Below are 14,108 nucleotides of genomic sequence, written 5' to 3'. Positions count from 1 at the left end.
TATTTATGACCATACTAAATCTTCATTGTGATTTTTTTTTTGTGATTTGAGTACAGTACAACCACATGTATATTTTACATATTGTTGTGCTTTAGAACTCATGGTTTTTTTTTATATGGACCCCTTCCCAACCCAAGGATGATTATTTCTATTTGTGATTTTATTGAGGAGGCAAAATATTTTCTAGCATAATATCAAAAGGGAAATAAATTTACTATAGCATAACTATTCTATTTAGCCTGTATGCTTAGAGTTAGAAAAAGAATTAGAGATCATCTGCTGGCTTATTGCCTTAATCACAATAAATCATATAAATTCTCATAAGAATTCTTTAATTAGTAGATACCATTTTAGGAAAAATTCTTTGTTATCCTGTCCTCCTTGAGCTGCTGCCTTATCTGTTCTCCTTCTTTGTAAACTTTCCACAAAGAATGGTTCATAGCTGCTGCCACTGCTACCTCAGCTCGCATTCTTTTCCGTATTCATTCCTATGTAGCTTGCTTCTGTGTGTACCATTTTGTAGTAACTACTTCTGTCAGGGTTTACTAATGATTGCCACTTTGCCACAGTGATCACTTTTCTGTCACCATATTTCTTGGCCTTTCAGCAGCATTTGGTAGTATAGCCCACTCCATCCTTACTGAAACATTATCTTTTCTTGGTTTCTGTGATAATTCTGATTGTCCTCTACTTTCCTAATTGCTTCGAAGAGTCTCTGTTGCTAGATCATCTCCCTTCCAACTTCTAAGGAGCTCCTCAGCCGCTTCATCTTAGACTGCTCATCTTTTCTATGTGTTTTCTTGCCCTAGTAATGTTTTCTGTTGTACAGTTCTAATACCATCAGTTGTCACATAGATGACCCCATGTTCCTCGAAACCCTGACATTGCCACCAAATTGGAAATCTGTATATTCAGCCAACTCTTTGGTATCTCCATCTGGATGTCTTATAGATACCTTAAACTTAATATGGCCAAAAAAGAAATACGGATTTTCATCTTCCCATCACTGCTCTAAACCCATTTCTTCCCTATCTTCCAAGGGCATAGCCATCCATGCAGTGTTTGAGGTGACGAGTTGATGCCATTGATTCTTCTTTCAGATTGCCATTCCAGAGAGGCTGTAGTGTCTTGATTTGATTCTTGGGTTGTAATCTGTGCTTTGCTATTTACCAGCTCTGCGACCATGGGCAGTTATCTAACCTCTTTGTGCCTTAGTTCCTTAATTTCTTCCTTCCTTTTTTCCTTTTTTAAAGACAGGGTCTTGTTCTATCCAGGCAGGCTAGATTACAGTGGCACAATCATAGCTCACTATAACCTTGGAATTCCTTGGCTCAAGCAATCCTCCCACCTCAGCCTTCCAAATAGATAGGACTAAAAGCTTGCATCATCACACCCGGCTACTTTTTGTATTTTTTGTAGAGACAAGACGATTTTACTCTGTTTCCCAGGCTGGTCTCAAATGCTTGGCCTCAAGCAATGAGTTCCTTCATTTCTTATAATCTTTTCTAATCTTGTAAGATCACTGTAAGGATCAAACAAATTACTACATGTAAAATATGTAGAACAATGTCTTGAACAAAGCATGCTCTCCATGAATGTCAGCTATTTTTAATATTCTGTTTCTCATTCCTCGAGTCTAATTGATCTTAAGGACTCTTCTTGCAAAGGCTATTCCAAATATGGCTATTCCATTTCAGCTGCCACAGTGCAAGCCACCATCATCCTTAGCCTGGACAACTATAGTAGGTGCCTAACTAGTTCTTCTGCTTCTCCTTTTGCTTCCGTAAAATCTAATTTTCATATATACCCAAAGTGGCCTTAAATAAATGAGAATCACATGTTATGACTTCCTGCTTATCATACTCTACTGGTCTTCCAATGCTTGTGCTTAGAATATACTTAAAACTTTTTTGTGTTTTTAAACTTTTAGCTTCAGGAGTACATGTGCAGATTTGTTATATAGGCAAACTCGTGTCACAGGGATTTGTTGGAAAGATTATTTCATCACCCAGGTACTAAACCTAGTACCTAATAGTTATTTTTTCTGATCCTCTCCTCACCCTTCACCCTCAGGTAGGCTCCAGTGTCTGTTCCCCTCTTTGTGTCCATGTGTTCTCATCATTTAGCTCTCACTTACAAGTGAGAACATGTGGTATTTGGTTTTCTGTTCTTGTGTTAGTTTGCTAAGGATAATGGCATCCAGCTCCATTTCAAGCTTGTATCATGGCTGAATGAGGAGATACTACCCATCTCCTTTCCACTGATGCTGTGCTGCAGTCTTTGAATGTGGAGTCTGTTCTTGCTTCAGAGTCTTTGCACTTGCTCATCCTTTGCTTGAGTCATCCACTCCTGGTTGTTTCATGGTAGGTTCTTTTGATCTGTGGCTCAAGTTCAAGTCATCTCATCAGTGAGTCTTTGAGTACACGCTAAATTAGCCTCCCAAATCTGTACTGTCATGTTTTCTTCATAGTACTTCCCATCTTGTGAAATTACCTTGTTTATGTGTATACTTGTTTATCATGTATATCTTACCACTAGAATGTAAGTTCTGTGAGAGCAGGGATGAGTCTGAAGTATGAGAACGGTGCCTGGCTCATAGGGGGCCGTCAATAAATAGGTAGTTGTCAGATGGAAGAATGAATAGATCTTATAGACCTGCTTTCCTGATCCAGAAGATCCCCCAACATTATTTTTAATATGGTCATGAATCCTTTGCCTATCTCAATGAGCAGTGTTCTGTCTTTTAAAGTGGTTTAATTTTTTTATTATAATAATGAGAATAATATATAAGTAGAAGAATTATATTTCTTTTATTGAAACAAAATCTGCTTTCCAGTAACTTTCTCCAGTTGTCTATCATTCTTCCCATTGAAACTATAGAGTAAATCTAATTGCTCTTTAAAAAAAACTCTTTAAATTAAAAAAATTTGTTTCTTTTTAAGATGGAGATCACACTATGTTGCCCAGGCTGGCCTCCAGCTCCTGGGGTCAAACAATTCTGCCACCTCAGCCTCCTGAGTAGCTGGACTACAGGCATGTGCCACTGTACCTGGCTCCTAATTGCTAATTTATGATATTACTAAAAATATCTAGGGACAGGGATCATAGTAATTCCAGTCCTCTCTGAACATGCTTAGAAACTTCAGCTGTGATGTCTTCCAGAACCTTATCCTTCTGGTCACCTGCCTTTGGGCTTTCTTTTCTTGGTCATTGACTTTCATAAAATATGCCTCCTATAGCGTATTTTCTGCTGAATAATCTTTGTTGAATACAGTGGGCTTTTACATTATCTTAAATGATCCTTCTTTTAAAGCAGACTAACATTGTGTCACCTTTGTTGGCCATTTTGTAGTTAGTCCATATTGAGCCTGCAGTGAAGTAAACTTCATTTTTTCTTAATCTGCACATAAAATATTTTCAGTGTTTCCTCATTATGTACATTAATAATTATTCTGTCTCTATTAAAATTTATTTTTGCTAGTTTCTACACTGCCATTTTCTCGTTTAACTAATAGTTATTCTCCTAGTTCTACATTTAGCAGTTAATACTAGTTTACTGGTAGTTATATCAAGTAATTGCTAGGTAAGTATAATTTTACATCATAATTCACATCATTAATAAATTAGTAACAAGGCAGAATCTCTGGCTGCCCTGAGCAGACCATTAAAGACCAGAGGAAGTGGCTTTAAGAACAAATTTGAAAGGAAAGTGAATTTTATCTATTTTTTTAATTTATAAAATCAGAATTTTTGTTATTTGACTGTCTAATATAAAGAATGAGGAAGAATTTGTTATAATGTAGGAACAGGAATGAACAGTCTTTTAAGGCAGAGAAGTCTAGTTTGTGTGCAAAAACCTGGAGGGAAGAGATGGTTATAGACACTTTGAAAACTCTCAGGAGTCCATTGTGGCCAAGTTAGAGAATAAAGTACCAGAAAGATACTCTGGGCAGACAGAAATGAAGCTGGAAAAGTAAACAGGTGCCATAGTGTTCAGAGCCTTGCATGTAAATTCTGGCAGGGACCTTGAAAAAGCACTTAACCTCCCAGACGTAGTTTTCTTAATTGCCTGGTAGAAGGATACACTGGGTTGAGTGCAGTGGTTCACACCTAGTGAGCACTTTGGGAGGCCGAGGCCAGAGGATTACTTAAGTGTAGGAGTTTCAGACCAGCTTGGGCAACATAGTGAGATGTCTCTACTAAAAAATAAAAAAATTTAGCTGGCTGTGATGATGCATGCCTGTAGTCTCGGCTACCTGGGAGGCTGAGGCAGGAGGATTCCTTCAGCTCAGGAGTTAGAGGTTGCAGTGAGCTGTTATTGTGCCACTGCACTCCAGCCTGGGCAATGGAGCAAGACGCTGTCTGGAAAAAAAAAAAAAAAAAGATAAAATGAAACCTGCCTTGCCATGGCAGTAGAGGTGAAGGGGGTACTGCTCCTAGCTCCTCACATATAAGGGTCTCAAAACATATTTACAAATAATTTTAAATATTCTTTATCTAGTGAAGAAAATTGTCATTGGACCATGGAATAAAAAGAATAAGTTGACTAAAGATTTTTTAACAGCCAAATATTATAATGTATTAATTATTTTTCTCAATTGGCCAAAATTTTAGAGGTATTACGAAAATTTGTTGAGTTAGAGTTTTTTTTTGGTTATTTTATTACTCAGTATTTAAGTTTGAAAAGCCAGAAGGCTGGTGTTAGAGGTTATGAAACCGTTTATCCTGCTTGATATGAATGGGATGCTTCTAATTAATTGTGTAGAGATGGCTTTGCAAATGCATGTACAGGTAATTATCTTGGTGAGTAGTCTGGAAAAATTTGTTTGGTATAGTTTTAAGACCATCATTTTGTGTTTTCTCCTAGTTTTGTAAATTTAAATAGAAAACATATGCGTATCAGTTCTATAGATTTGTAACTTACAGCTACATATAATTATTGTAAAACTAATGCTTTTATAAAATACTAGAAAATAAAAAGGTGGATTCACGCCACCCAAGCTAACTGCTAACATTTTAGAAAATTTCCTTCCTATCTTTCTGTATTTGCATATTTTTGCAGATTTTCTTTAATTGTAAACGTAGGACATTTTAATGACTTTTTTTTTTTTTTTTTAAGAAGTGGGTGGTAAAAGTTGACCCTCTTCTCTACCCTTTTGCCACTTCCCAGAGGTAGTCTTTATAGCTGCTTTTCTTCTTTGTATACAGACAGCTAGCTTCCAGTGAGCCTGACTCATGGCAATCTGGAGTCAGGATGTAACTAATACATTCAGTAGATATTAGTTGCATTAAACTTCTTTATATCTATCTCATTTAATTGTTGATATGAGTAAAAAGTTAAAAAGCATGATTCTGGTTAAAATTTAATCGTTATGATTTATCTACTATTTAATCATTCATTATGTCCTCAGTTTGATACTAATTGGTATCACTACAGTTGCTGCCTTTGGTTCCTAGTACTTTTTGCACTTGTTAGCTTTGGCTGACATGGAGTAGATTTGCAGTGAACTGATTTACAGTACTTGCTGATTTTGTCCAGACCTTTCACTAAAATATTCTAACTGTGACTTTTAGTTTGCAGCACAGATGTAAAATTGCTCTGTTGTATGTACCATCTTGTTTTATAACTTTATAACAGGATGACTTTGGGGGTACATAAAATTAACAAATAAATTTAAATTATCTTATCAGGGTTCATGATACTTTCCCTTAAAAGGCATATTTAGGTAGTCTTCAGATTTGATAAATGAATGCTAGGGGTTTTAGATTAGGAGCCAAATGTATCTTTTCTATTTCTTTTCTTCATTATACCAAGGCTTCACTGATGTATATAGACATACAGATGGCTAGGTTATCTACTAAAGTAGAGATGTAATCTTTATTTAGTTCTAGAAACATAACTTGGGTGTCTGTGATTCAGCCATGTACAGTGCTAGGCAATGAGATTAAAAACATTGAATAAGACACAGTTTTTTCCTTTGACTTTGCAGTTAATTTTTATCCTTTTTGGTTTTCTATAGAATTGAATACTGAAAAAGCATAGACTAGGAAGTTTGGAGGAAGTGGAGAAAGGAGCAGGAAGTAGTTTGAAGTGCTTTAGTGAACTATAAATAGAATCAAAGTGAAGAATGGATATAACAGAGGAGCCCGTTGATCTCCTCAACCCTGGACTCTTACGGGGCATGTGACTTGTTGCAAGAATGAACCTAATCTATGCTGAACGCATTCTTCTAAGAAAGTTTTTGTAAATCAGTACATTTATTATTAAACATACCTAGAAACTTATTTTTGACCAACGATATGATTGGCAAGTAAAGTATCTTCTACAAACAGAGAAATGAAGGGATAAGGACAGTTGCCCTTTAAACAGGAAGGTCTTGTCTTACAAACTCAAATGCATTTGAGATGAATAACCCTGTTTATATACGTGTCATGGCTTCCACTGGTTTTGCAAGACCTCATTTGATGATCTAAGTACATGTGATCATTCTTCACTGAGAAATGCCTATGGCACCTTTTTTGTTTGTTTTTAATTTCAAAATTTCAGATGTTAGACCAGCAAATACTATAATGTGTTCTTGAGGTAAGATACAGTGATGCATTTTTAATATGATTTTTGTTTCCTCTATTCCTTTTTTCTGTCATCTAACACTTATTTTGTAATGATGTATTTAAAAAAATTATCAGCTTCTTTCAATATAAAGTTATTAATTTATTGTGAAAATGACATCATTCTCATTTTTTCTCTATGTGATAGATTAAGGTCTGACATTTTATTTTCCTGTGACATCTTCAGAATTGTAGACAAGCACTAATCTTTTGTTACAGTTATTTTGCCAGATATAAGGGAGGCAATGAAGTTAAGTAGGTTTCATTGTGTAGTAGAGGTCAGGAAGCCAGTAGTTTACTTCCTATATCAAGCATTTTCTGTTGTTCATACAAGGCATTAGATGCATTTTTGGCTTATATTACTCTTTGCTCATTGATACAGTTCATGGCCATCAATCTATCTTTAAACTTCAGACATCATTTTTGGTGAATAGGATAAACTATGTTGATTTTCTGATAAAATATTTATTTACTGTAACTTAAATGCCTCTCCTTAAAAACCAAGTGCTGGAAATGAGTTTAACATATCAACCAAGCCAACTTGTATGTATTTGATGAAGTCTAGGCTTATTAAATTCAATTCCAAAGAAATGGAGTTTGAAAAAAAGAGGTTTTATTTCACATGTTATTAATTGTAAATGTTTGTTATGTGCTGTAAATAAATGACTATCTCTTCTCACCCTATTCGTAGAAAATCTGCTTTACTACATTCTTCCCCTCTAGTTTTATTAAAGTGTAATTGACAAAAATTGTACATATTTAGAGTGTACATTGTGGTGTTTTGATATGTGCTGCTTTACTGCATTCCTACTGAATGTTGGTTACATTTGTATTTTATCCCCTTGTATGTATTAGATACAGAGTACATATTTGTTGATCATTTCCCTTTTAACACTATGTATAGTATACTAGTTTTCTTTTACCAACTAATGTTCCATTTTTTTTTCTTTCTTTCTTTTACCAGTTTCTCAAACAATTAGGTCTGCATCCTAACTGGCAATTCGTCGATGTATATGGAATGGATCCTGAACTCCTTAGCATGGTACCAAGACCAGTCTGCGCAGTATTACTTCTCTTTCCTATTACAGAAAAGGTAATTGTTAAGTAAAATAGAAAGTTTCTGGTAAATACAATTTTTGTTTTCGTCTATCTTATTTTTTGAGCCAGGATCTCACTCTGTTGCCTAGGCTGGAGTGCAGAGATGTAATCATGGCTTACTGCAGTCTCAACTTCCCAGTCTCAAGCGATCGTCCTGCCTTAGCCTTTCAAGTAGCTGGGACCACAGGCATGTTTCACCACACCTAGCTAATGCTTGTATTTTAATTTTGTAGAGCAGGGCCTCACTGTGTTGCCTGGGCTAGTCTCCAACTCGGACTCAAGTGATCCTCCCGCGTTGGTCTCCCAAAGTGCTGGGTTTATAGGCATGAGCCACTGTGCCCAGCCCAATTTCTTTTTCTTCTTTTTTTTAATTTACAAAGTTTTTGATAAATACAATATTTAAGAACAAATGATCCCCTTCTTGCATAAAATTAGGCAATCTAGGCAGTGAAGAAATCTTAAAAATGTTTTTATTAAAGAGATGATATTTAGATTTTGATGACAGTAAAGTCCTAGGTTAGTGCTTTAAGCTTGGGTAGTTTTCTTCTTTTATAAAATTTTGTTTGCCTCAGCTGTGTTTTGATGTCACATGTAATCACATTGTGATTTATATATTTTAGAAATTTTAAATACTAGAATAAACTTAAATACAGTTTTTTCAATACAAATAAAAAAGGAATCTCCTTTGCCTATTTTAAGTTGGTAGGGGAAACTGATACTGTGGGTTACATTACTTTCAAAATAAACTTGAATGGGAATCACTAAGCTTAAATACATTTTAATTGGCAGATTTGGGGTGTGTTGGGGATTATAAAAAGCTATTCTTTGAGCTCTGTGTTTAAATTCAAGTCTACATATTTTAGTCCTTTTTTCTAGAATGATGTGTGTGTATGTTTCTGTGTGTATGTATATGTATACATACATATGCATATATACGTATACATATACATATATATGTATACATATATACACACACGCACATATATATGCATAGTGGAGCCAGAACTTTCGAGTGCATTTTATAATAGATTTTGAGGGTATATCCTTCTGATTTTTATTTTTGAAATTAGAAACAGTAGGATGATTGCAGTAGTTATGAAAAAATGAAGAAGTAAGTGGGACGATGTGAGAGAAATATGTTGATGATTTGGCATATTTGTGCTCAGGTCATCCTATTCTTCAGGACTAAATGGAGCCAAATCCCACAGGATTTAAGACTTAGACTTTGCTTAGTCCTGGAAATTCCTGGATCATTTTCTTTATGCCATAACAAATTAGCCTCAATTCAAGGTAAATTAAATAACATTGAAAATTTTCTCTCTTCTACTTAAGGGTTCTACAAAACAAATTATTCAGTAACAGAAATGGTATTTCTTTGCATTTGCTATTCATAATAGAGAAATTTGGAGTTAGGAATTTCTTAGTGATTGTCTAGTATTAGACCAAACCTCTACACAATGATAAGGTTATGATTATTGACATTTATAGAAGAGTTAAGACAAGAACTTAAGTTTACTCTCTTTTAATCCAATGTTATTTTTACCTTTTTTTGATTACAAAAATAAGCCAACAGATAACTATCCCAGGACCCCAATTGTAATGAACAGTAAATAACTGAAAAAAATTCAGTTGCCTAAAGCTCAGGGTTTCTTAGCTGATGTGATACAAATAGTAGTTTTTTGTCTGAATTGGACATTTCCAAACCACTGGTTTTTTATGACATTTTTTGTAAAAAATAAATTAGATTTGATCTCTTTCAGTTAGTGAGTCATCAGTATTAAAAAGGCATATTATCCTTATTAATAGGATTTAATTTAGTAGATTATCAGAGCTAAAAAACTTTCAACTCCCTGTTGAAAGATAGAACACAGTTCTAAAGTATTGCGTAAGTAAATTTGTACTTACATAAGTAGAAAATTTATGTAAGTAAATATATAAGTAAGCATAAATACTTATATAACTATAATAACGTATAAGTAGAGAATATAAATAGCATGTACCACTTTTAGATGTCTTACAGTTTTGTAGATCCCTATTTCAGCTTATAGGTGATACATTGCAAAGTTATTAAGAGGCTATCTAGTGCGTTCTTTAGGAGCTGCGAAGTGTTTGTCTTTGAAGTTCCAATTTAGAAATTGAATATGAAGTTGTGAATGACTTAAGCAAAGGAACTGTCATGGGTACCTCATTACCCTTTATGTATGTATGTATGTGTGGTATGTATGTATATATTATTTTTTGAGACAGCATCTCACTCTATTGCCCAGGCTGGAGTACAGTGGTGCGATCTCGGCTCACTGCAACCCGTGCCTTCCAGGTACAAGTGATTCTCCTGCCTTAGCCTCTGGAGTAACTGGGATTTCAGGCGTGTGCCACCATACTTGGCTAATTTTTTATATTTTTAGTATAGACAGGATTTCACCGTGTTGGTCAGGCTGGTCTCAAACTCCTGACTTTGAATGATTTGCCCACTTTGGCCTCCCAGAGTGCTGGGATTATAGGTGTGACTTATTACCCTTTAAAGTCAATCATGGGTTTTTAAAAATAAATTTTATTGTGTACATTTGAAGTTTACAACATAATATAGGATTCATATACATAGTAAAATAGTTACAATAGTGAAGCAGATTAACATATCTATCATCACATAGTTACTTTTTTTGTGACAAGAGCAGCTAAAATCTACTTATTTAACAAAAATCTCTAATGCAATATAATTTTATTAACTAGTCTTCATGTTGTACATAAGATCTCTAGACTTGTTACTTGTTTTTCCTACACATCTGCTATTTTGTGTCCTTTGACCTACATCACATCACCTCCCCGCCAACCTCCGTTTCATTCTTTCTGTGTATTTGACCTTTAAAAAAAAAAAATTCCACGTATCAGTGATATTATACAATATTTTTCTTTCTGTGTCTGGCTTATTTCACTTAGTATAATGTCCTTCAGGTTCATCCATGTAGCAAATGCTAGGATCTCCTTTTTTTAAAGCTGAATAATATTTGTGTGTGTGTGTGTGTGTGTGTATGTGTGTCTATATGTATACCGCTTTTTCTCCCAACCAAGTACTAACCAGGTCCAACCCTGCTTAACTTCTGAGATCAGACGGGATTGGGTATATTCGGGGTAGTATGGTCGTAGACTATACCGTGTTTTTATCTGTTTAACCATCTATGGACATTTGGGTTGTTTCCATATCTTGGCTATCGTGAGTAATGCTGCAGTGAACATGGAAGTGCGGATATCTTTACAAGGTAGAGATTCATCTCCTTTACAAGGTGATTCGTCTCCTTTGGATATGAATTGCTGAGTCATATGGTAGTCTATTGTTAATTTCTTTAGAAATCTCCATACTGTTTTTCATAATGGCCGTACCAATCTGCATTCCGACTAACAGTGCACTTGGGTTCCCTAAACTCTACGCCCTCACCAACATTTATTATCTCTTTTTGATAATTGCCATCAATGATAGTGGTTTTTATTATTATTATTATTGTTGTTTGTTTTGAGACAGAGTCTTACTCTGTTGCCCAGGCTGTAGTGCAGTGGTGCGATCTCAGCTCACTACAACCTTTGCTTCCTGGGTTCAAGCAATTCTCATGGCTCAGTCTCTGGAGTAGCTGGGATTACAGGCATGTGCCGCCACGCCTGGCTAATTTTTATATCTTTAGTGGAGACAGTGTTTCACTGTGTTAGCCTGGCTGGTCTTAAACTCCTGACCTCAGATAATCCACCTGCATCAGCCTCCCAAAATGCTGGAATTACAGGTGTGAGCTACCGTGCCCAGCCAATGATAGTGTTTTGAATATGTTCTTTGTGATAGTGCAGTCCAGCCAGTAAATCATAGGCAAAGAGGCTATAAATTTATTTCTCTCTGATGTTTATGTCTCTTGGCCTTAATATTTTTTACTTTTTGATCTAAAATTTCTTTTTTTTCCTTTACTTGCTTTGTATCATTTTAGGACTTTTTTCCTATACATTACATCTTGAAATTATCAAATCTTATTTTGCTTTGTCATCAGGAACATTAACAACAGACTAAGCTGTAGAACTGTAAACTTTTCAGCATAAGATCGTAATATACCGAATCTTTCTAGTTTTTTATCAGACTTACTTTTCATTCTGAAAATGTTACTTGAAATGTCATTTAGAAGCACAGTAATAAAATTCATATTTTGAACATAGATACATTTGTTGTTAGAAGCAGTTTATTATTTTTTTCTCCGATAGGCAAGAGATAAAAGAAGCAGTTTCTTAACTACTTACAGGTTTTCTATAGACATCGTTTGTTTCTTTTATTGCAGGGAATCAGGAAAATATTTCTGTAAGACTAGATAGTAAATATTTTCAGCTTTGCAGGCCTTAAAGTCTCTGTTGCAACTATTTGACTTTGCCTTGTAAACAGCCATAGACAATACATAATGAAATTTTACTTAAGAAAAGAGGCAGTGGGCCCGATTTGGCCTGTAGTCTGTCATTTGCTGACCCTGTTCTATTAGAAGCAGAAAGTTATGGGAAAACTATAAACAAAACAATAAAATCATCTTTCTCCTCCCCACCTCACCAATTTTTTAACCTTTTTGCTATTTTTTACTCTTTCTTACTATTAGGAAACTGAGATACAGAGACATTAAGTAATTTGCTAAAGTCACACAGCTAATAACAGCTGAGCCAGGCTGTGGGCCCAGGCAGTCAGCTGTAGAGCCCACATTTTTGATGCTTATTATTATACCCTATTGTTTTTATAACCAGTTATTATAGATAATGGTTAGTGTCAGTTACAGATTATATAATGTGAATTTTATAAATATGCTATGATTTTCCAAAAGGAAAAATATTTTTGCCAATGATAAACAATATAGAAATGTAACAATTAGCAAATAAAAGTTCTCCAGTAATCTCTTGGCCCAAAGATAACCTCTATTAAGTTTTTGCATAGCCTTTCAGACTTTCCAATATGTATGTACATATTTTAAAAACATAAATGGGAATTGTTATTAATACATACTGGCCTATAACCACACTTAGTTGTGGACAAAGTTCTAAATCAGAATATGTAAATCTAGTGTGCTTTATAGTATTCTATTATGATATGCCATAACATATGTTAACCAAATCTCCATTGATGGATATTTAGAGTTTTTTCCAGTTTTGTGCTCTTAGAACTATATATATCATTTTAAAGATTATGTCTTAGACCAATTTCCTACAAAGGAAATTGCTTATTGGAGTGTATGAGAATTTAAAATATTAATACATATTGCCATATGCCCAGTAACATGATTGTACAAATATATACTTTTAATAATAGCATAGGAGAATGCCTTTTTGCCCATACCTTCACCATCACTGGCTACTGCTATTCATTTTTCAATCTTTTATCAGTCTGGTAGGTGATAAATTAATTATTTTAAACTTTTTTATAAAAATATTTTTTATCATCTATAGTTTTTCTTTTACAGTCTGAGTTTTTTAATGTTATTTTCCACATATACACTATTGACTTTTTTTTTTTTTTAACAGTATGAAGTATTCAGAACAGAAGAGGAAGAAAAAATAAAATCTCAGGGACAAGCTGTTACATCATCAGTATATTTCATGAAGCAAACGATCAGCAATGCCTGTGGAACAATTGGACTGATTCATGCTATTGCAAACAATAAAGACAAGATGCACTTTGGTAAATGATTTTTCATTACTGCCTTTTTTTTGGCCCTTAATATATAAGTTACTTTCATTGAGCAGTAGGTGGTGCTCTAATTCTTTCTTCAAACTATAAAATAAAGCATTCCCTGCTTCTTTTATGATGGGAATGTATATACTGTTAGAAGAAATATTAATCCTTCTCATTCTTTTATATTGTTGACTAATAGAGGTTAAACAAATGAACAAATATTAATAATGTAAGGCTTATCATTTATAACATGATCCTTACATTTCTAATTTACCAGTGAAATAATTTAACCTGAAGAATAGTAGCATACTTCTAGTATTTTCATATATTGGTCTCTCTGCTATATCAAGCCTTTTAAATTTTATCTTCTTTCATATTCTCAGAATCTGGATCAACCTTGAAAAAATTCCTGGAGGAATCTGTATCAATGAGCCCTGAAGAACGAGCCAGATACCTGGAGAACTATGATGTCGGTACCTTCTTTCTGTTTTGATCTCATATGTGGACGAAGTTTTGTGGGATTGTAGATGTGTTTGGGGGTTTTGTCTTGAAACCATAGTTTTGAGCAGTTATGGATTTTATTGTATCCATTAAGAAAAGCCTTTTGTACTTTTCAGATAACTTTGAAATATCCATAAATGCTGATAAGTTGACATTTCTTTTCTATGTTCAGAGCTGACTTAATGGATAAAAGCAGTTTGATTTACAAATTTTTTTTTTTTTT

General features: G+C 34.4%; 1 protein-coding gene across 1 annotated transcript in view; it reads left to right on the top strand.

Moving 5' to 3' along the window:
* UCHL3 (ubiquitin carboxyl-terminal esterase L3 (ubiquitin thiolesterase)) overlaps window positions 1-14,108 on the top strand; it is a 73,308-nt gene that overhangs the window by 4,861 nt on the left and 54,339 nt on the right. Inside the window, exons 3-5 of the mRNA XM_011972004.1 lie at window positions 7,574-7,702; window positions 13,234-13,390; window positions 13,768-13,853. Of these exons, the coding sequence (XP_011827394.1) occupies window positions 7,574-7,702; window positions 13,234-13,390; window positions 13,768-13,853 (372 nt within the window). The remainder of the gene's footprint in view (window positions 1-7,573; window positions 7,703-13,233; window positions 13,391-13,767; window positions 13,854-14,108) is intronic.

The sequence above is a fragment of the Mandrillus leucophaeus genome, unplaced genomic scaffold (assembly GCF_000951045.1).
Source record: "Mandrillus leucophaeus isolate KB7577 unplaced genomic scaffold, Mleu.le_1.0 Scaffold126, whole genome shotgun sequence".
NCBI lineage: Eukaryota > Metazoa > Chordata > Mammalia > Primates > Cercopithecidae > Mandrillus > Mandrillus leucophaeus.
Note: the sequence above shows the minus strand (reverse complement) of the source record. Positions and strands in the feature narration are given on the sequence as shown.